The sequence below is a fragment of the Helicoverpa zea genome, chromosome 18, assembly GCF_022581195.2.
Source record: "Helicoverpa zea isolate HzStark_Cry1AcR chromosome 18, ilHelZeax1.1, whole genome shotgun sequence".
NCBI classification, from domain to species: domain Eukaryota; kingdom Metazoa; phylum Arthropoda; class Insecta; order Lepidoptera; family Noctuidae; genus Helicoverpa; species Helicoverpa zea.
Window position 1 is genome coordinate 6,851,448 of NC_061469.1, and position 22,125 is coordinate 6,873,572.

The following is a 22,125-nucleotide window of genomic DNA, read 5'->3' on the forward strand; positions in this document are numbered from 1 at the left end:
CTGATAACGATGAAAACATGTTCCACGGGTAAACGGGCGCGATTGCATGAAAGTTTCTAATTTGTTATATTTACATTGAATTATGTCGCAGTTAATTAAGCGGGTTTCATTATAAATAGAGCTTGTTATATAATAACTTGAAACTGAATATTTCAAATATTTGCGTACGCTTTTCTGCTTAGACGTCGGAATTTTCGTAATTGAACGCATAACCTACTCAGTATTTTTTAACATCCATCATAATATTTCATGTATTTCGCCTTGGACCATTCACTGCGCTAATTGCTTAAGTGCAACATATTATTACGTATTTTAACACACTTCCTGCGTGTTATGTACATGCAGTTTATGACCCTCGAAGCAGGTACAAAATCCACGGACTTCACCAACGATGCTTCTTTGCTTATAATCTAGGATATCAAATGTCATGTCTTGATTTTTATCTTTATTAATTTAACCCATAGTAAATCTTACGTTATCTTACACATACAAAGTTATCAAATAAAACTGCTTGTGGATAAATAAATTTATAATCCGTTTCCATAAAAATGTCACGAGACCACAACACATATATAAACACATAAAATGTATGTGCTGTCATTAACTTTCGTTTTATTTAGTTCCTAACTTAAGCCTAGGTTTTCACTGTAACTGTGTGAAAATCTTTACAGATTTGATGATTGTCGACGATATCGCGAACAATCACTAATGTTACGTAAAGTAGGTAATCAACGTTAGGCAAATGGCCAATAAAATGAGTACAACATCAAAGAATGGTGCTGAACTGTTATATAAGGCTTTGGCTTCAAAATGTTCAGTTGGTAAAAATCGATATTGTTAAAATTGTAGCAGTTTTGCACGCGGTGGGTTCAGGCAGCGAGACGGACTAGGCATTAAAAAAACTTGAATCATTAGTTGGAAGTTATGAATGAGTCTTAAGACCCATTTATTGATTCTTTGTCGTGGATGATATGATAGTCACCTAGCTTTAACCAGGAAGAGAAAAAAACCGTTTCCATGAAACTTCAAGATCTTTGTTGATTTCATTTTCAGTTTCATAATTGTCTGTTCGTTAGAGTAACTGACAGTTATTCAGAGTATAACATCAATATTATGTTATGCAACCTTGTTGTCGGAATGTCTATTTCTTTTTATTTCTTAAAAATTGTTTGTGAAGGTCTTAGAACGTCTTGTTAGTTTAAACGGGGCAAGTTTTTGCAATCATATGACCACACACCGAGACAAAGGCGCTTGAATTGAAAATAAATAGTTAAACGAATTCGTTCCAGAACAGAATGCTTGCTATGAGCACCGACTGGAACTTATCGTACACCCACCTGTATTAAAAACAAACCTAGAATTACACCGGTTTGCTATTAATGCATTCGTAGGAGAACACGTTCGGTTTCGCCAGAATCTTGAGAATTACAAATATGTGCCCATTTGTTTCTAAAGCATTTGGTATGATTTGCAGTTTAAAAGTAGGTTTATTGAAATTAAATATAGATGACTCATTGTTTTAATTAGGATTGCAATCTCTTTGTTTCCTTTATATAATGAATCTCTTGCAAAAACGTGCAAGTGTCTGCACTAAGTAGGTGCTGGATCGAGGACATGTATTGAAAATATATTTCATCATCATAGTAATATAAGGTTACTTTGAAAAGATGCTTCAAGCAACACTGTAGGAAACCTTACCACATACATATACACACATTCATACACACACGTGTTCACAAAATGACTACCGTACCTAGGTATACTGCATTGCTCCAATACTCGCTCGTACCAATAGGTAACTGGTAGAAGATGCGGCCCACCAAATGCGTCAGTAATAAAGCCTTTGCTGCTAGTCTAAAATCCAGTGCGCTGGCCTTTCACAGTTTTCAAAGTCAAAGTTTTTTTATTTCAGACCTGTCATAGGTTCTCACGAAACGTCAAAGATAGGTGCACAGCTACAACGCAGCTCCAAGTTTTTTTAACATTTAAATCTCTAGTTAAACTATATTATGCCGCCACGATTAAAGTCAGGTACTGCAGATACATAGGTATTCACAATTTTGCTGCCATCAAACCGCGAGCCAATCAATCTAAAGCCCGCATTGGTTTGCTGCCAAAACAATATTATGAATATTCTGTAAAAAGTACCTAAAATATTTTTTCGTAGGAAAGAAGTTCTCGTGTCTTGTTTAATGATGGTTTAACATGCAGCATTTACTGTCAGAGTTTTAGTTATCTAGTAAAATAATATAACAGTTTTTTAAAACAGGTTCTTAACTGGCTTGTAAGTAGTGCAAAATACATGATACAAAGTTCACATAAAAATGCCAACTCATGGTAGAGTCGAGGTTCAATATCAATCTAATGTTAACCTTGTATTTATCATGTTCAATTACTAACGCAGCAGAAATCCTTACTCATTTCGTCTGTCTTTGCTTTCCGTGTTCATGGTTGAAGAACTATGAACTATGACAAGAATAATGAGGCGGATTTTTCTCCAGATACCAAAATTTGTATTTCATTAGTATATACTAAATGAAGGACTTGTATTGACAGTACAACAAAGTGAAATAAAATCAAAACGTTCCAAGACCTACTTACATAGTTTTAAAGTAGGGAATCGCGAGATTGCCCGCGAGTTTTCGCAGTAGATCCCTAACTATTGATCCGACGAAAGTATGCGGTGCCTACAGCCTATATTTATCGGGGTGGGCTCTTGGACAAAACCGGCTCAGCAACCTTGCCGCCTGTGGAGGCCACTTTTTGTGCAACCCAACGGTCGCCATTTATTCACTCGTATGTGTAAGCAAAATAGCAAGTAAAGCAGGATAATAATAATTAGTGTAACTTGTGTACGAGTAGCTAATGACTTCGCAAGGATTTAAAATTAGAACAACAATGAAGTTCTGCAATGTATGCAAATAAATTGTATGGGATGTTATTGAAAGATTAACTAAATAAATTATTTTTATCTCTCTAGCTACAAATAAAAATAGTTAAACCAAATAACAACATATAACATTTTACACAAGAAGGGTTTTTATTAAACTGTAGAGAAAATATTTAAAAAAGCAGGTGCTGAAAGCCACACTGTATGTTGAAATCAATTGTAAATCGCTAATAGCTTTTAAACTGACATGCTAACAGTAATTATTGTCAATGTCGTGAGTTTCAACATTCTTTCATTCTCGTGAAATGTTCAACGTTTCATTAAGTTTTGTTTCAAAACATTTAACAATTTATACAGTATCTGGAAACACTGGGGTCTCATTCAAAGGCTGCAATAACGGAGGAGGTTTCTTAATTCGATCATATTATTTATGGTATTCTAATGAATATTTTGTACTGCTTGTATTGGTAACAGCTCTATAGTATTTCATCGTCCATCTAAAGTTATCGGCTCACGGTACGGCACTTACCATCTTCTTCATCGCTTTTGTCCGCAGTAACTGCGTTGATACAAATATTTTTACACATTTTACGTAAATGGCCCACCATGTTGCAATTGTTGCACTTATATTTTGCATATCGGCACTCCGACGTCTTGTGATTATGAAAGCCACATACTTGGCACTGTATTTTACTATTATTACTTTTTGCAGTCAATTCAGGACGGCCTTTTATTTGTTCCTCGATTCTGTAAGGCTGGTCAGTAGAAGGCATCGGTGGCGTCGTGGGCGTCGCAGCCGAAGCCGAAGCTCGAGCGTTGCACATAGTTTCTGCAATTTGCACAGCTTTAACTAGAGTGAGCTCCTTCAAATCCAGTTCGAAAAGTTTATCTTTCTCCGCCCCCGAACGCATCCCCATGACGAAGCGATCTCTTATAGTCTCCTCTACATTACTGAACTCGCAGTGTGCAGTCAGACCACGCAGCCTCGCCGCCCACTGTGGGTAGGTTTCTTCAGGTTGCTGCACCGCTGCGTAGAATTCGTATCTGTCAGCAAATCCACAGCGTTTCGGCGTAAAATGCTGGTCCAGTAGCGTGAGGATGTCATCGTATGGAAGTTCTTGAAGCTGCTTCGGTAAAGCGAGTGCCGCAGCTAATTTGTAAGTTCTATCGCTGAGCGTGCTCAGCAAAATAGCTCGCCTTCTGACACCCTCAAGGTCGGTATTCTTATCAATGTCATTGGCAATGAACCATTGAGAAATGCGACTCTTGTAGGATTCCCAGGACTGTTCCTTATGGTCAAACGTCGACAATAGACCGAACAAAGCACTTGACATTTTGAAAAAAGTCTCAATGAGTTTTATTTTATTGTTTTTACTATGTAAATACGCGAGTGAAAGGGCTCTCAGTCGCAAGAGCAATGGCGTGCGTTCACTTATCACAGGTGACGGTGATTACATTAGCCAGTCATGTTCACTCTCAATACTCAACAGCATAAAAGGATTCACGCAAATTATCACAAAACACTTTTGCAATTTAGTGTTGTGATAATTTGGGCAACAGATAGCATTCCATTGTGATACAAATGGAGTGTCAGAGATTTCAATACATAAATATCAATTTAATGATCGATGGAACAGAAGTAGCATTTGCGTGGGCGGCTATATCAACAACTTTAAAGTAACGAGCGATCGAGTTATTTTATGTATGTTATCTATGGTATTGACGCAAGAAACATCAACGCCACGCTCCTTGCTTGAATGCGCGCTCTCTCCACCTTTCCCGGGAGCTATGAACATTTGCATGCTCATGCATTTGACTCAATCATAATTAACTACATCAGATAAGATAATAAATTCTAACCTCATAATGCGGATCGTGTTGAAGGAGTTGGACGATCGTGCCGCTAAATATAGTGCAAGTATTGCGATCATGTAGATCACTGAGTATGTAAAGCATTTGAAATTTTGTTGTGGTTGCCGTTTTCGCTTTATGTGGTAATTACTTTGTATCAGGTGCCTGCATCTTTCGTGATGAAAGCAATTAATTATAATTTCTTTTTAATGACTGTTGACGGTATCTTAGAATCTTTAAGAGTTGTCAGCACTGAGGTGAATAAAGGAGTTATGTAGGATTTTTTATATTGTGCGTTAAAAATAGTATTTGCTTATTTACTCGATAGCAGGCGACGGTTATATGGCACTACAACTTATATTAAACGTTTTATTGAAATACGATTATGAATTTTAAATTGAAAAGTATATTTAGAAGGGAAATTAAATATCAAATAAATGGCATGGGCTTTTGTAAACAGGTTTTACGATTCTTACGCATAATAATCAAGGTGTGAGTCACAGTATCGACTGCCTACTTATCTGACATTGACCTAACTTAACACATCTGCATGTGTTTTCTCAAAACATTTGCATGTTTGAACGTTCAATAGGTACAGTCAGCACCAAAAGTCGATGAACAGAATCAACATGACAAAACACCTGTTCACAATAAAATGCCATAAGTTATAGTCGCAACTAGGAAACAAAATAGACTGTACACCAGAAACTTACAAAAGTCGTTAAACACGAGTATTTCAAAAGTATCTGTGCACTAGTATTCCTAAAGTCGCTGTACACCATCAATCCAAATGTCGCTGAACATCATTGTATCAAAAGTCACTAAACAGCAGTAAATACAAAATTAGGTTAACAAAGTATATTTTTAATGTTGCCGTGTGTTAATGTACTTTTGACGCTTATGTTGTTCAGCTACTTTTGGGACAGTACTTGCTTGACCTTAATAATGTATGTTAACACGTTAGTATCTATTTCAATAATTTTAATAATTATTTTGGAAATACACTCTTTTGCAAAAAAAAGCGGGCACCTATGCGAAATCTTAGTTTTAAGGACTTTACGTGTATTTCAAAGGGTTTTAATGATTGTAGTATATTTCTAGCATCAAAAGGGTTAGCCAAGCATGCGTGAGAGTGTATTCTAAATTTGAATTTTGTACAATTGCTAAGAAATTGGTTAAACCTTGTTTTGGACTAATTGCTGGCAGAAAGTTCGTCGGTGTTTTGAAAAGTTTTTGAAGTGATTTTCAGAAAACTGATAATGCAGTCTTAATTAATGTACCTTTTTGTTAGATCAAAACATTTTTGAAAAACTATGCGTATTTGATAAAATTTTCACCTGCTCTAAATGGGCTATACTGATGATTGATGGCAATGTTAAGAGTTTCGGTATTTAGTGTAAAGCGTTCTTCTGTTTAGATATTATACCCACGTGTTTTAAAATATCGCTTTTTCATAATTAAACACTATTTAGAGGAGTATCAGTACATTGGGCTGCGACAAAACCAATTTAAAGTAAGCAGTGCCGATCGCAACTCGTCTCCTATCGTACTTTGACATTAAGAAATACCAAATTTTGTGATAAATGTTAAAATTAACCACATGAAAAATGATGAGGAGGGTTTAAGCTATCTAAAAAGTCTAATTATTGCCGCGTTGAAGCTCTCTATAACTCCATAGGTATCGGGTTACTAAACGATGATTTCGCTGAAAGGGAGTCAAGAATTCAAAGGTATTGACCAAACGTATGTTTCTTAAGAAATGAGCAGATAGCCAATTATTGTTATGATTTAAGCAGGAAAGTGCTGTAGATGCTAGGAAATCTCGGTTCAGGCAAGTTTATTTCATAAAATGTCCGTGGGATGAAAACACGCTATTTGAACGCTCAGACTCATAGATCTTCGGAGGTCTACGGAGTTTCCCAAGAGACGAGGTTGTTTGAAAATCAGTGATTACGAGACCTTAAGACCTCGTGCTCAGTCTATGCGGTATTTTCTGTATTTTGTAGAATTTCAAGATTTTTAAAAATGTTAAAGTCCGAAAGGAGACGAGTTGTGATCGGCACTGCTTACTGCTTACTTAACTGCCTCGTTGGTCTAGCTGTCGCAAGTGTGGCTGCTGAGCACGAGGTCTCGGGTTCGATTCCCGAGTCGGGCCGAAATCGCTTTGTGGGTTTTAGAAGACTTTCACAAAGCAGCCCGAAGCCTGGAAGTTAGTGATTGATTCACCCGTGCATTGGAGAGCACGTAAATGTCGGTCCTGCGCCTGATCTCTTTCCGGTCGTGTCGGATTGCCGTCCCATCGGGCTATGAGAGTGAAGGAATAGGGAGTGCACCTGTGTCTGCGCAAATGCTTGTGCACTATAATATGTCCTGCGCAGTTGGCTAATCTCCTTACATGAGAACAGCCGCCGTAGCCGATAATCGGCTAGGAGGACATCATCATCATCATCATCACTTTAAATTGGTTTTGTCGCAGCCCAATGTACTGATACTCCTCTAAATAGTGTTTAATTATGAAAAAGCGATATTTTAAAACACGTGGGTATAATATCTAAACAGAAGAACGCTTTACACTAAATACCGAAACTCTTAACATTGCCATCAATCATCAGTATAGCCCATTTAGAGCAGGTGAAAATTTTATCAAATACGCATAGTTTTTCAAAAATGTTTTGATCTAACAAAAAGGTACATTAATTAAGACTGCATTATCAGTTTTCTGAAAATCACTTCAAAAACTTTTCAAAACACCGACGAACTTTCTGCCAGCAATTAGTCCAAAACAAGGTTTAACCAATTTCTTAGCAATTGTACAAAATTCAAATTTAGAATACACTCTCACGCATGCTTGGCTAACCCTTTTGATGCTAGAAATATACTACAATCATTAAAACCCTTTGAAATACACGTAAAGTCCTTAAAACTAAGATTTCGCATAGGTGCCCGCTTTTTTTGCAAAAGAGTGTATTTCCAAAATAATTATTAAAATTATTGAAATAGATACTAACGTGTTAACATACATTATTAAGGTCAAGCAAGTACTGTCCCAAAAGTAGCTGAACAACATAAGCGTCAAAAGTACATTAACACACGGCAACATTAAAAATATACTTTGTTAACCTAATTTTGTATTTACTGCTGTTTAGTGACTTTTGATACAATGATGTTCAGCGACATTTGGATTGATGGTGTACAGCGACTTTAGGAATACTAGTGCACAGATACTTTTGAAATACTCGTGTTTAACGACTTTTGTAAGTTTCTGGTGTACAGTCTATTTTGTTTCCTAGTTGCGACTATAACTTATGGCATTTTATTGTGAACAGGTGTTTTGTCATGTTGATTCTGTTCATCGACTTTTGGTGCTGACTGTACCTGCTTAACTCAAGTTTGTTGTCTCAGAGTTTCGTTTTCATTATTTTATGTAAGTAGAGCGTAATGAATTGTCAATTGTTAGAGATAGTCAGGTGTTTATTAAGGATAAATAGGTTCAGCTAATGTTGAAGTACTTGTACGAGAAAATAATAAGGTAATTGTAAATGTGAGAAATTCTGAGAAGAGCGAAGGAAATGTTTGAATATGTTAACAAAACTATTCAGCCTACCTTTTCAGAATCCAGGTAAGTAGGTACCCTCTAAGAACTATACTTACTATATAATTTGATTCAACAGTTTATAAATATTTAAATCAATTTCGTAGTCACTAAACAAGTTTGTTGGCATTATAGGCTCGCTCTACACAGTCATGGTGTAAACGCAGCACAATATTTGTAATACCCACGAACAAGCGATAGATAACGATAGTGTCAGCTTATCATAACTTATCTGGCAATCGATAATATGACCGCATTTTGATAACAGAGATAAGTATAAAAGTTTTTTGGATGTTGTTTGTCTTGATAACCTTTTAAAAAATGTTAAATCATGTAGTGTAACTTCTAAAAATAACATAGTGTCACAAAAACAAAAATTATTACTTAAGTTATACATACGTTCATTCTAATAAAATAACAAGATTTTGTTTGTTTGTATCTCAAAGGAAAATTATTTCACTGTTGAAAAACTACACTCTTCCCAAGTAGGGCTGCCATCCGTCCGGGTCTCCCCGGATTTGTCCTCGTTTGGAGGCCGTCCGGGGGCCGTCCGGGCGGGGTTTCAAGAAGTGTCCGGGTTTTCCCCGGTTTTCATGTAAGGAAGCACATTATTGAATTTAAGTATATGTTAATAGTAAATGGATTACAAATTAGCTACTATTTTGTTTAAAATAAATCGTACTCGTTCGGGGAAAAAATGCAATTTACGCCAAATGTCCGGGTTTTTTTAATGTTTGTCCGGGTTTTGCGAAATTCCAGATGGCAGCCCTATTCCCAAGTAACATAGGCTTGTAATTCGTCCCGGGATGCGCATAAAACCGCGTGAAAATTGCATGTACCTATATTCTAAAATAAATTATTATAATGTTTATCCTTTTCCTTAGATCGGATTCAAGGGTTTTATTTCAGCAATAAAAAAATCTTTAATGACATTAGCATGATAAGCAATTTTTCTGCACACGTCGGAGGGCGTATAGTGAAAAGCGATTCGTCATGGCGATAATAAGTAATCTCAGAAATCAATTGTAATAAACTTCAAGGTCGCTTAGTAAGCCACATTGTGATTTGTGATAAACCGACATTGTTATAAAATATAAAATTGGATGAAAACTAATTGAAAATGCTATTTAAGAACTCTGATACAAGATAGTTTATTTAGATCTCAATTAAATGATTTATAAATGTTTGATCAGATGTCAATTTTAAACTAGCGTATAAGTAATCATTCAATATAATTTAATCAGTTAATTTGAAAATACGAATAGGATAAAATTTTTAATTGAATTTGCTTAAAGAAAATGAAGCGTAAAGATTTTAAATTAGTTTGATTACCTAAAAGCGAACGGCATAATTTTTTTAAGAAGTTAAGGTGCTGTTTCAAGATTTGGTTTCGATTTTCTTATGGATCCTGTGGAAATGATAAAATACTGTACAGTGCAAAAATATAAGACTTTATTGCCGTAGATAAATTAATTGTAAAAGGTATTATTGCACAATATTGTAACTGATTTATAATATATAGATAATGTTAAGATTACCAGTGGCCAGTATTTTACAAATCTGTGATTCAAATGTCATTTTGATAGCGATCGGGTTATTTTAAACTTGTTTTAAAAATCAACGAAATAATAATTTCATATCCTTCTTATATTTTTGTAGTGGCCTAAAAGCATGCCATTTATATATAGAATAATGTTTGCATTATTCACTCAACCGTCTGCTTCTTTGTTGCTATCAAATTATATGTAGGTTTGCTTCAAATAATTTCGAGTTTTTAGTAGAATTTTACTTATGACTTCATACTTCACGGTAAGTAATTCAGCTCCGATATTACCAGCCATAAAAGCAGTCACACAAACATTTCTGATGCTCTTTTGTTTCAAAACTGCTGTAAGAAGCTACGATAACGTTGTATAAAACGCGCCATTTGTACTAAAGCCCTCGACAGCTTGCAGTAGGGTAATGTGCGAAGGTTCTATCAGTTCATCTTGAGACGAAGTGCGTCTATTTTTACCGCGCGGCGCCACGGCCCGGCCTAGGCCACTCACTGCATGGGGCATCGACCACGATGCACCGACACGCTTAATTTCAAAAAAGTCAATGCCCTTAAGTCATTATTGACAAATTCTATGGAGACTTTATTGTCAATTATTGTACCATTGTTTTCTTAATAAATAGAAAATCGTAACCCGTGGCTTTGTTGATAAGACAGGATTAAGAATTATAAACCGTCATCGCAGTATAATGTTTAAGTTTCGAGTGAAAGTCAGACAAAGGAGGTTCTTTGTTATGATTCATGTGAGACAAAGATAAGTACCTATAGATAGAGCCTTCATATAGATATAAGTAGGTACACACTTGCATGCATTTTTTCTTCGAGGTTTTGTACCATGTTCCCGATGCGATGACGTTGATGTCTTTCATATTGAAAAACAAAACGTCATGTATGTTGTTTAGCATAAATAAAACGTTTCAATGCTATTATTAGTGCATGAAATACATTTAAATTGTTTTCAGTAACTGTATAAGTTTTAAGGAAAGAAACGCGTGCATATTATAAAAGGCTGCTTGACATATAGGTAGAGCAATGTTTTTCCTGAAGTTATGAACATAATTGAAAGATATATCCATAATTAAAAACGTTGTATACTTCAGCTCTACTTTCAGTTAAATTATTTTCGCAACATAATGCAAGGATAATGCAATACAAATGTGTAGAGCAAAAGTAACTTAAAATAACAGCTACATAGATACAAGCAAGCGTATACTAGATGTACTTACAGGTAATAATTAATGCGGCATAAGTGTTGCCTGTTACGGCAACTTATACGATAAAGTGAACAAAGCACGGACGTTATACGATTTTCGGCCATCCGTTTATACGTTACGTATAAGGCTTCATAGAAATAATTGTTACAAAGTGTGTTTGTGTCTCGCTCACACGTGCGTATGCGTCCCTTGCACGCGCTACGTCATCGCAGAAACCAGCCAGCCAATTGACCAGAATACTGCCAACCTTCAGTTTTTTTTTATTTATAACTCGCTCTGGCTGGTAAGTTATGCTGCGTTTGAACGCTACCTATCCACTTGCCTGTTGCGTTACTGCGGTCAGATTGAATTTGGACATTAGCTTCAAATCAACTATTTCTAATTTCAATCTCTAGTCTACAAGCGATTTCATTCTCTAAAAAGCAACGGATGGATCAGTTACTGCAATCTACAGTAAACTGATAGGTAATCGTTTTTTTTTATAATAATGTCGAGACACATGGTAAGTTATTAATTAACTTGTGTAATTTATAATAATGTATGGGTGCTAACACAACTAATAAACTAGACTCAGGTTCGGCAGTCCGGCATGGTGACCATTGCGCCATCGAGGTCGTCATAAAATTATAGTAATAGCTCGTGTTTCGTAAAAACTCATTTTCTTATGATACTGCACTTAATAATAGTGTTTAATTTATTATTTTTCTTTGTTTCCAGCCATTGCAATTAAGATACAATTAGAAAGATAAGGTGAAAATTATAATTTGCATGGAATTTAATATTCTTTTATTACACTGAATAATTTATCTGTGTTTAGTATGGACGGACACATTTCCTGACTAGCAAAAGTGGCTACTATCTTATCAAGGTATGGATAAGAGTATCACACAGAGATTTGATAGGTGATTCCCTGATATATTGCCATTACCACAGTGTGCTTACTATAACATTAGGTCATGAAATACCACGGTATCGGTAATTAATATTAATGTGTACTTTCCTTATCATGATTCGGTCGTGGGTGCGGTTTCAAAAACACATAACAATAATTGGTATTATTCTCCTTGATGCTTAATTATTGAAAATAATTTGGTATCAAATTAAAGTGTAATATCTGAAGCAACTCAACTCAACAAATCCTGCACATGTGTTGATTCGTAGTTTTTAATCAGTGCATATACCTTCCATAAAATCAGGCAAGTTAACTGGAACAAGTGGCTATCGCGTGTGAACGAAGCATTACACGGTTTAATGAACGAGCAGCGATGGCGGCGGCGCGCGGCGCGAACTCGGTGCGCAGTCGGCCCCGAGCTACAGGCGGCGCGCGCGCAGCTCCGCGTTATACCAGTGAAAGGACGCATGACTCATACCAAAACCAGTCATGAACGAGTACGCCGAGTACGACTGGAAGCTGCATCAAATGCAAAATGAGCGCCTTTGTGAAGTGGCCAGGAAACGCCTCACAGACGGCGACCGACAACGTGCTCTCAACGGCCTGCGAGACGCAGTCGACAAGAGCCTCAACCTCGCCCTGCGCGACAAAAGTAGATGTCAGGATGACAACTTCCTGCGGCGCTTTCTGTACGCGCGCAAACATGACGTGCAGCAAAGTTTCGAGCTGCTGGTGAGCTACCACCAGTACCGGCGCGAGCACCCCGAGCTGTGGGCGGCCGCGGACGGCGGCGTGCTGCGCGCGCTGGCGGACGGCCTGCCCGGCGTGCTGGCGCAGCGCGACCGCCGCGGCCGCTGCGTGCTGCTCATGTTCGCCTCCAACTGGATACCTCACGCCTGCCCTCTGCTCTCCGTCTTCAGAGCTCTCCTACTCACCATTGAACGCACTCTGGATGATGTTCAAAATCAAGCCAACGGTTATGTCATTATCGTAGACTGGACTGAATTTACGTTTAAGCAATCGTGTAGTTTGCAAGCTAAAGTGTTGAAAATGATGATTGACTGTCTACAAGATTGCATGCCTGTGCGTTTCAAAAGCATACACTTCATTGGGCAGCCTTGGTATGTGGAAACTGCTCTCGCTGTAATTAAGCCGTACCTTAAGGCGAAGACTCGAGAACGCATCATGTTGCATGGAAACAATCTGTCAACGCTTCATGATGCGCTGCCTCTGGACATACTGCCGGCAGAGCTCGGGGGAGAGGGGCCTTCATACAACTCGGAACTTTGGCTTCAAGACTTCTGTCGAGGTGAAAATATAAACCCTGCGCCGATAACAACATCAACTCCGGCGATACCAATTGAAAATGATCCGCCTTCTGCGAAACTGGATAAAGCATATAAACAAAAGGACAATCCAAACTTCTCTTTCAATGGAAGCGAAAAAAGTGCAAAATCAGAGCTATTGCGTGATAAAGATTGACCTATCGCACATTGTGGTAGCAGCATGGTTCCACTGGACACAAAGGACTGTTCCGTCCGTGAAAACGCGACAATATGTCGTTGCACTCCCGTGCTTCGGTTTGCATTTTGTGATATCAAGTGTATTTTTATTGTAAGGCCTTGAGACTGCTTAGACGATTAGAGTAAACTGCTTATTAGAGAGTAGAAATATGAATAAGTACTCAGGGGCTTATGTGCATTTATATGGCCTCAGATACGAGCGGCAACCAAACAGAAGTCGATTTTTGTAGGTTAGTTGCATTTCAATTAATGAGTCAGAGACATTTCGGTGGCGGTGGGAGGCGATGAGGTCGGCGCATCCCCCGCGTCCGGCGAGCGCTCGGCGCGGGCGCAGGTAACGGTGCTCAGCTCTCGTTTCGACGCATCCGCTCGAATCACGATCGCAGCCGCTGGATCTCGGTCTACATCCACATAAGCTTGCATACATACTAAGCCTATGTTTTTCGTGTTATTTATTCCATTTACTAACCAGTTGTTTTAATTTATATACTTCAGATATCACTTGATAGTTGTAGACACTTTGCTTTAACCATGTGAGGCTTATTGCGCATTTATTATTATGTTTAAGTCCATGTTTGAAAAATATGTGATGGCGATGCGATTTATTTTAATAATAAGTATCTATTGTCCTGCTAGTGGGGGATATCAGTAATCGGTTTCAGTAATAACGCTTGGCTGGTGGATAAAGAACAGTATTAAATTATTGAAAGCATGGTCGGCGCGTAGCCGTCCGGTACGTGCCAGGCCTGTGTATGTGATGTGTAACGTCTTTAACGGTCTTATAGCTCTCACTAATGAACTTCCAGAGCTCTCTCATATTCATTACTTATTGTATAGTGTAGGGACCCTTTGTGTACATAGTAGACGTCGAAAGGACAGTAAAATGTATGATAAATGTATGTATATAATAAGGAAGGCAGCTGCTGTGTAACAGAAAGTCATAATAATATTTTTGTACTCGTACACCGAATCCTACTCGCTTAATAAAAAAGTTGTTTCGAATGATTGTAAATATTGAAATGACTGAAACAATGTATTGATATTATAGTTATAGTATTTGAAAATAAATGTATTGACGACGTATTTATGTAATCATTTAGTTTTATTTACCAAGAGGTGATCCGGAAAGTTTGAGGTTGCTAACAGTTAGCGCACGAACTTAGTATGTGCTAATTAAATACAAATGTGTAATGTTTGTACTCGTAATTGTTGTCTAATTAATGTGCAGACGGACGAGGCATCGCTCTGTGCATTCAAAACACCTTTGAGCTTCAAATAGAAAAGGTCGCGGTTAGAGAGAAAACGGCTATGAATCACAGATATTACCTACGTCTGGAATCACGGATCGTTAGACGTATGATTATCGATGCTTGCATCAGTACAAGGCTGGGTATAATACGCAAATGTAAATGATATCTTAGCAGGCCCGCCGCTAGCTGTTTGTTCGCCCGCGTGCAAAACTTATTATGCCGCCCTACGACTACATACGTTTTGACAAAAAATATATAAGGGGGGGAGCGGATCCAGGGGGTCCGGACCCCCCCCCCCCCGCCAATTCATATCCATCTTACTTATCCAACAGAAAAAAATATGTACATGCACCACTCTGATTGCAGAAAACCCACCTACTTTTGGATATATAAACATTGCAATACATAACATACATTACACATAACTTTTTATTTACTTGAAATGTTCAGAGTAACCTAAGCAGTCCTGGGTTAGCCCATAAGCAAACTAAGCAATTGCTTAGGGCATCAATGCAGTGCAATCATTACCCAAGTGGCCCCTATGTATTGAAAGATTGTGATTAACTTAAACTAACGCACTTAAATATCTATAACAATGTTTAAAGTCAGTAAAATATGTTATTTGGTGGGTTTCCCGTTGAAAACTTATAAGACACATGTTATAAGTATATTGATTTCTGACACTTACGCGAATATTAGACATTTAAATAAAACTACTTTTACGGATTTTATCGCATTATATTAATATTATTTAATCAGTCAGAGGCAGTTTGCCCGTGACCATGGATGCTGTAAAGGATCCGAAACGTCGGGATTAAATAATATTAATATAACGCGATAAAATCCGTAAAAGTAGTTTTATTTAAACACATGTTATATGTAAGGAAGCGCGAGCGGAGCGAGCGCGAAAATTGTTTAGTCTAAGGACACAAAACAAATAAAAATCAGTGTAAATTAACAAAGCAAAGTCAAAAAGTAAGATATGCACAGAAGCGAAGTGCAAAAGCCGCGAGCGAAGCGAGCGCGATTTTCTCCTTAGAGTTTTCATGAAGTAAACATATTATCATAAAAAGCCATAACGGACGTGCGCGAAAAATGTTTTTTTCGGAATGGAATGCCTCAACAATTAAACAAAGATGAAATGCGACATCTGACATGGAGCCGCGAGCGCAGCGAGCGCGAATTTTTTTGGGTATGCAAAGGGTGAAACAGTCAAAATTGATAGGAGACGACCAAAGCTAGGGCGGCTTTTTCTGAAATTTTATTGGTTTAATTTTGCCGCCCCCTAAATAGCATTTGCCCCACGCTACGCCACTGGTTGATCTTAAATCGTTTTTAAGAATCTTTAATTTTGAAAATGTCCTTTCAGCAGATGTACCTAACTGAAACCGGCAGTGTAAGTAATATTCTTAGCGCTATTGCTGTGTTCGGAAATATTGAAATCAAATAATTAGTAAAAAGATATTGTATTTTTTAAATATTACGTGATAACTCGCTAGATTTGCCGCCCCCTAGGACGTGCCGCCCGCGTGCTGTGCACGCGCTGCACGCCCGCTTACGGCGGGCCTGTATCTTAGTATTATTGCCACAGTCAGAGTAGAGCGATTCCTAAGTACTATAAGAGGTAAAGTACCCACTTGATGTATAAACTGCAGTCAATTGCAGAATACGTTAACTTATTGAGAACATTACAAATGATAGATGTTCAGCCAAAACTGGTACATAAACATTCACTAAATCTTTTCTCACCGATTTGATAATTCTGAAAAGACTAAACCTGTCTTTTAGTACTGTGCGTATCTAGAAAGTTACCACTATTAGTTTTCACTAATCAACCTGCGACCATACTGTAGGGCTAAGGAAAATTTCTCGGTGAAAGATTGATGACATAACTTGTAATGAAAACAGTTGCTTTGTCTTCCGCGTTGTTATCAAAATCATGAGGAAATTGTTTCACACTGACTCGCACACTGTCCCATATTCCGATACAACTATAGCCTCGTTTCAATACCTACTGATCATAAATAGGTTATTATGTAAGAAGTATATTAGTAATCCTATCAAAAATTATAAGGATCTTTCTATGACAATAAATAAAAGATCACCTACAAATATTTAACGGGAAACTGAAATAGGTAACTGAAGAAGGAAATCACTTCAAAAATAAGCAGTCGATTATATTATTCCTCGATGTATCTAATAGCGAAGGCAAACGTGGAACTAAGATAGTCGAAGACTGAAAGAGAAGTGGAGGATAAGGTGGCTTGTTGCAAAATTGTTATAATTTAGAAGGTGCAGCTATTCTAAGTTTGTATGTACTAAGTATATCTTGGAGACCGACGGTTGTATTTCAGAGGGCACGTTAAACTGCAGGTCCCGGCTGTCATATGTATTATAACCTAGGCGGCCGTTACGAGTAGAAAGAAGCCAGTAAGTCTGACACCAGTCTTACCAAGGGGTACTGGGTTGCCCGAGTAACTGAGTTGAAGAGGTCAAATAGGCAGTCACTCCTTGTAAAACACTGGTACTCAGCTGCATCAGGTTAGACTGGAAGCCAACTCCAACATTGTTGGGAAAAAAGGTCGGGAGATGATTAGAAGGTGCAGGTATCTAGTAAAGTTTCCATAGATTGTCTTGCCGCTTCTCATCTTTAAGATCCCTTCCTAATTTGGCCTTCCATAAGAGCTCTATTTGGACGCATTATGTGAAATAAAAAATACAGTTGTGACTTATAAATAGGCTGTGTATAAAATTGTTAGTACTGTGCACTACCTTGTCACCTACTATTATTCAATTTGAAAACAATTGGGGGCCCTATTCACCACTGACTCGTCATCATTTTCCAATAATTATCCATTCTGTCGCTCGACCCTAAACAATAGTAGCACTCCTTTCAATGTGACTGTATTCATTCACTCATATACATAACGTTCCTATTTTTGCTTCGCTTATGGCATAAATGAGCGAACTTTATGGACTGTGTAGACAATGGGTAGCTAGTGGATCGAGTGCTGTGCTCACGCGCACTGGGCATGTGAGTCACGTGGCGATGCTTCCGTCCACCGACCACAGCGGAAGGAACCCACCTCTCCTAATTGACACCTAATATATTTAATCCTCTTTATTCAGGTTACATTAGGAACCTGCGTGGTGAGCCCGTTATAGGCAATACACCGGAATTAAAGTCGTGCGCTGCTCTGCCATAACTGTAGATCAATTCCGTAGTTAAACTGTTGCCACATGCAATGTTCGTTAACATTACAATGCTATATAACTATATATTGCATTTGGTCATGTACAGAAATTGGAATTTAATAGGATAACATTAGATTCGATTGTATACTTATTAGAATTACATAATTATTTACACATACTTTTAAGTGTCCATTCGAATTATAATTGAAGTAGTCCCAACTTGGTTCTTCACTTTTTCATCCTGTGGGATTTAGCGACACTATTGATAATTAAAACAGAACAGGAGAATATGTCGATCTGAGTAATAAATAGTCGCATTTAATGTTAGAATCACGCACTAACCCCTTTGTCCGACCACTGACAATCAGACTATTGTTATACATAGATGTGCTAGTGATAATTATGTAAATGTACCGCGAACAGTGTTGACTGTAATCCAGTCAGACCGCAAGCTCCGATTTTCCTTGAGATTAATTTACAGTATGAACGCACGCACGTGTGACTGTGTAATAACTCTGGAGGTAATCAAATCGGAATTGTCTTTCCGTTTTGCTAAATGATGGATAACGAGAAATAGCGACTGTACTTGAGGAATCATTAACATTTTGATTACCTAATGCTCGTTTGTTTATATGAATCATGATGCTGTTAACATCGTGAAAGATTGATTGTTAGTTTTAGATTTATACCCAAGATTCGAGACTATTGAGACAAAAAGGTAAAATTTCTAAAGGAGAGCAAATGGTAAGGTTCGATGTCTGAAATTATAAAAGATACGATTTCATATCGTACATTTCGAAAAATATATGTTTCCTAGCAAAATGAGAAAAGATTGTAAACACAGGATATAAAATAATCTACTAACATATCTTAATCTTATCTACTTATCTGGTAGGAGTATTTTCCTGAATGTCATGTGCCTAATATCGATCGCTTTCAAATAAACATGACGCAATAACGCATCATTCGATAAAAATCCACCAGAGATACTACATAATTTATGTATCTTTAAAAATTGAGCTCATTTTTGCAAAATATATGTAATCATTAACAATGGATTATCTAAACCAATCATATTTTTTCAATTGATAACATTTTGCTAATAGGAAAATGAATAAAAATAGGTCAAGTTATAGCCCTCGATCATTCCAACACTTCCTTTGACATGTCATACATAACATGTTGAAATATATTATATTTACTATCTACTTCGAAGAGAGGCAAACGCTTAAAATGCAAACGTTTATCAATAAAATTCAGAAATAAGTTATTGCTATTTTTATCACACGTACCAATAAATATTATTGCAATAAAAAGGTTTTATTTACTACAAAACATTGACATTTATTAATTTACTGTTTCTATTGCTTCTCATACTAACCGCGACCTTAACTCAAGGATTTCTGTAACAACAAAATTGGTATTATTTTGTCATCAACACGTTAATGTCATTCAATTTTAAGTGGTCCTCATGGTGTCTTCATGGTCAGTAGAATCTCATGCTACAACATAATAAGTGAGAGAACGAAGATTTATTCGATCATAAAACTAAAGAAATTATGGACTTCACAAATCATCTGAGTTATGATAAAATTTTCCTTTTCCATGTGTTCTCAATGTACAGTACACAGGTGAGTTTTCCTCACTTTAACTCGTAACCTACTGTGAGCCGGATCAAAACATAATGCTACTTAGGTATGTATGCATGCATATTCATATTCAGAGGCTGTTTATGCGGCAGAATTAGGGTAAAAGATACCTACTGGTTAGTAGCTGAACAGGCTATTATTCCTTAAGCACTAGTGTTTAACTAAGTAGTAATTTTAATAAATCATGATTTCGTAAACCATGTCAATGATATTGAAAATGGTTATACCATGAACCTCTTTGTTGTAATTTTTTTTTACTGACGCTGGACAAACAATAATGCATATTAAACGCAGCAAGATGTGATGGTGAAAACTACCTGAAGATGTCGTTTATTTTATATAAAAACAATTTAACTGAAAATCCTGGAGTTATCTTTTTAAGTTACGATTAGTGTTTAACTGATATATAGCATTATTATACCTATTATTTAATTTAAGGAATGCTGATTTATTTTTAGAAATTCAATCATTAGAGGCATGGTAAGTTTTTAAGTGTTTAACTTTAAATTCTTGCTCCAAGGAAAACTTCTTTACTGTTTGCCATTATTTTTTCATAGATTCTAAGTTCTACATGTTTTTGGGATATTTCTCTTAAGTATGTGTAGCGTAACTATATTCATCTTTACTGTTATAATAAAACAGTTTGTTAAGTTATCTTTGACGCAAAACCATATAGGTTTCTATTTACTATCTATACGGTGTTCGAAGTATAAAATGAAAGTTACTTATACCTAACATCATAGTCTCTTAGTGTACCCAGAAATAAATTTGTTGACCCCGTTTCTCTTAGACTGGATTGTCGAGTCGTTTCCACACAATAGGAAGAAGATTTGCGTTTTATATGGTGACTCGTATTCCAGATACAGTTTCTTGAATAAATTAGATCGGAATACTGCAGATGGTATAATACTTTATTTATCAACTCAAGACAGAGCAATTTTGGTTTAAAATTAGCATCTCAATTAAGCGGTTTAATTGTGTGTTATTTAATGGCAAGTTTATTAACATTTGTGATGTTATTTATACAATACATCTTTGCAAGCCGTTATAGCATGAGTTGTGTAAAAAATCTGAAATGATCGTGTTCCGCTTTTAACTCCCCTCCAAGCAGAACTAATTAGGCGCAGCTGCACAATTTTGTGATCATGCAAATTGACGTCGGGCATGTAAGAGAATGTTTTAATAAATCAAACGAGATGAACGCCATGTTGATGTTAAGTATGAACAAAGACTAACTCAAGCAATTACTTTTAAATAATTATGCTATAAATCAGACAAAACTGGAACCGTTATGACCCACTTGCTCGAGGAAAACCTGAAAATCTTCAAATGCACACACAAAGTACCTATTCAAATAAGTTTACACGTCGATCTTCCTCGAACTAGATTTAAAACCACTCCTAAACATGGAGTATTCTGTTCCCCCATCCGTAAACAAATAAATAGGCTATTGTTCCAAGTTTCATCATCCGAAACAAAGCGTGCTCTTTCATGTAAGACAAAAGACTGCACGAGACTTATTAGCTGATTCAGACTAAGACATGCACAGCATACGTACGTTTTGTTACATGTCATCTCATCATCCTCCTCATGATGAATGTTATAATAGTTTCTACCCGCTACTTTATTCGAGTGTGTTTCTAAACTACTTACTATTTTGATTTAGAACTAGCTATTTGTCTCTGTTTCACCAGCGTTCTGGGATAACTTCTTCTCGTACCTGGATAAAATGCTACTCTACAGTAAACATAGTTTTTCAAACACTTTCAGTAGGAGAGATCCTATGAATCTTCAAGCTCATTTCGATTGGTCGCTAACTTAGTCATTGTAGACACAGCATGCGCTGTCTCTGCACTCATTTTCAACAGACGAAAATTATATACTTACAACCTTACTTTTAAATTATAACCCAGCATTTTGTAGTGCGGTTAAAAAACAAACCTTGAAATGGATAGTTTGCGCTTAGTAGGCATATCATAATACAATAGTTCCCACACTTTCCGTATCAACAAATACCTTTGGACTCATCTCACTTTTCGATAAGACGGTCTCAGTTTCAGCTAGAATAGTCAGCATTTGCGCTTGCTTATCATTGATTCAGGGCTATCCGATCTATAGATTATACGACCTTCCTATATCGCGGATCGATAAGCATATTAATTACCTACTCGCATGTCGGTATGTCTCGACTGACTCTTATAATATTTTTCATCAACTGACTGTCAGTTGATGAAAAATCATGAAAAATGAAAAAAGGATCACATCTGTTTTACTTGCAGCTAAGCTATAAGGATTATGTAAAAGTAATTGTCAGCTTCATGTGGTCATGCCACTGCCCCAAAAAATCATTAAATTAAAATAAAATCTGAAAGTCACACATTTCACGTAATCATAGCATAAAGTATGTAGTGTTTGAATTTTTCAAAAAAGTTTCCAATGTAGATATCTTCACCGTTACTAATTGTGTAGATATACATAATTAATTATAATTTGTATAAGGCTGAATGTTTATTT

General features: G+C 36.8%; 1 protein-coding gene across 1 annotated transcript; it reads left to right on the top strand.

Moving 5' to 3' along the window:
* The first annotated feature begins 12,385 nt into the window (after nt 1-12,385).
* LOC124638978 (clavesin-2-like) lies at nt 12,386-14,609 on the top strand. The gene has a single exon (XM_047176161.1). It carries the CDS (start codon nt 12,484-12,486, stop codon nt 13,474-13,476), a length of 993 nt encoding a protein of 330 aa, XP_047032117.1. The 5' UTR covers nt 12,386-12,483; the 3' UTR covers nt 13,477-14,609.
* The last annotated feature ends 7,516 nt before the right edge of the window (nt 14,610-22,125 follow it).

Excerpts from the sequence above, each read along its gene's own strand:
- LOC124638978 (XM_047176161.1), top strand. The coding sequence starts at position 12,484 with ATGAACGAGTACGCCGAGTACGACTGGAAGCTGCATCAAATGCAAAAT.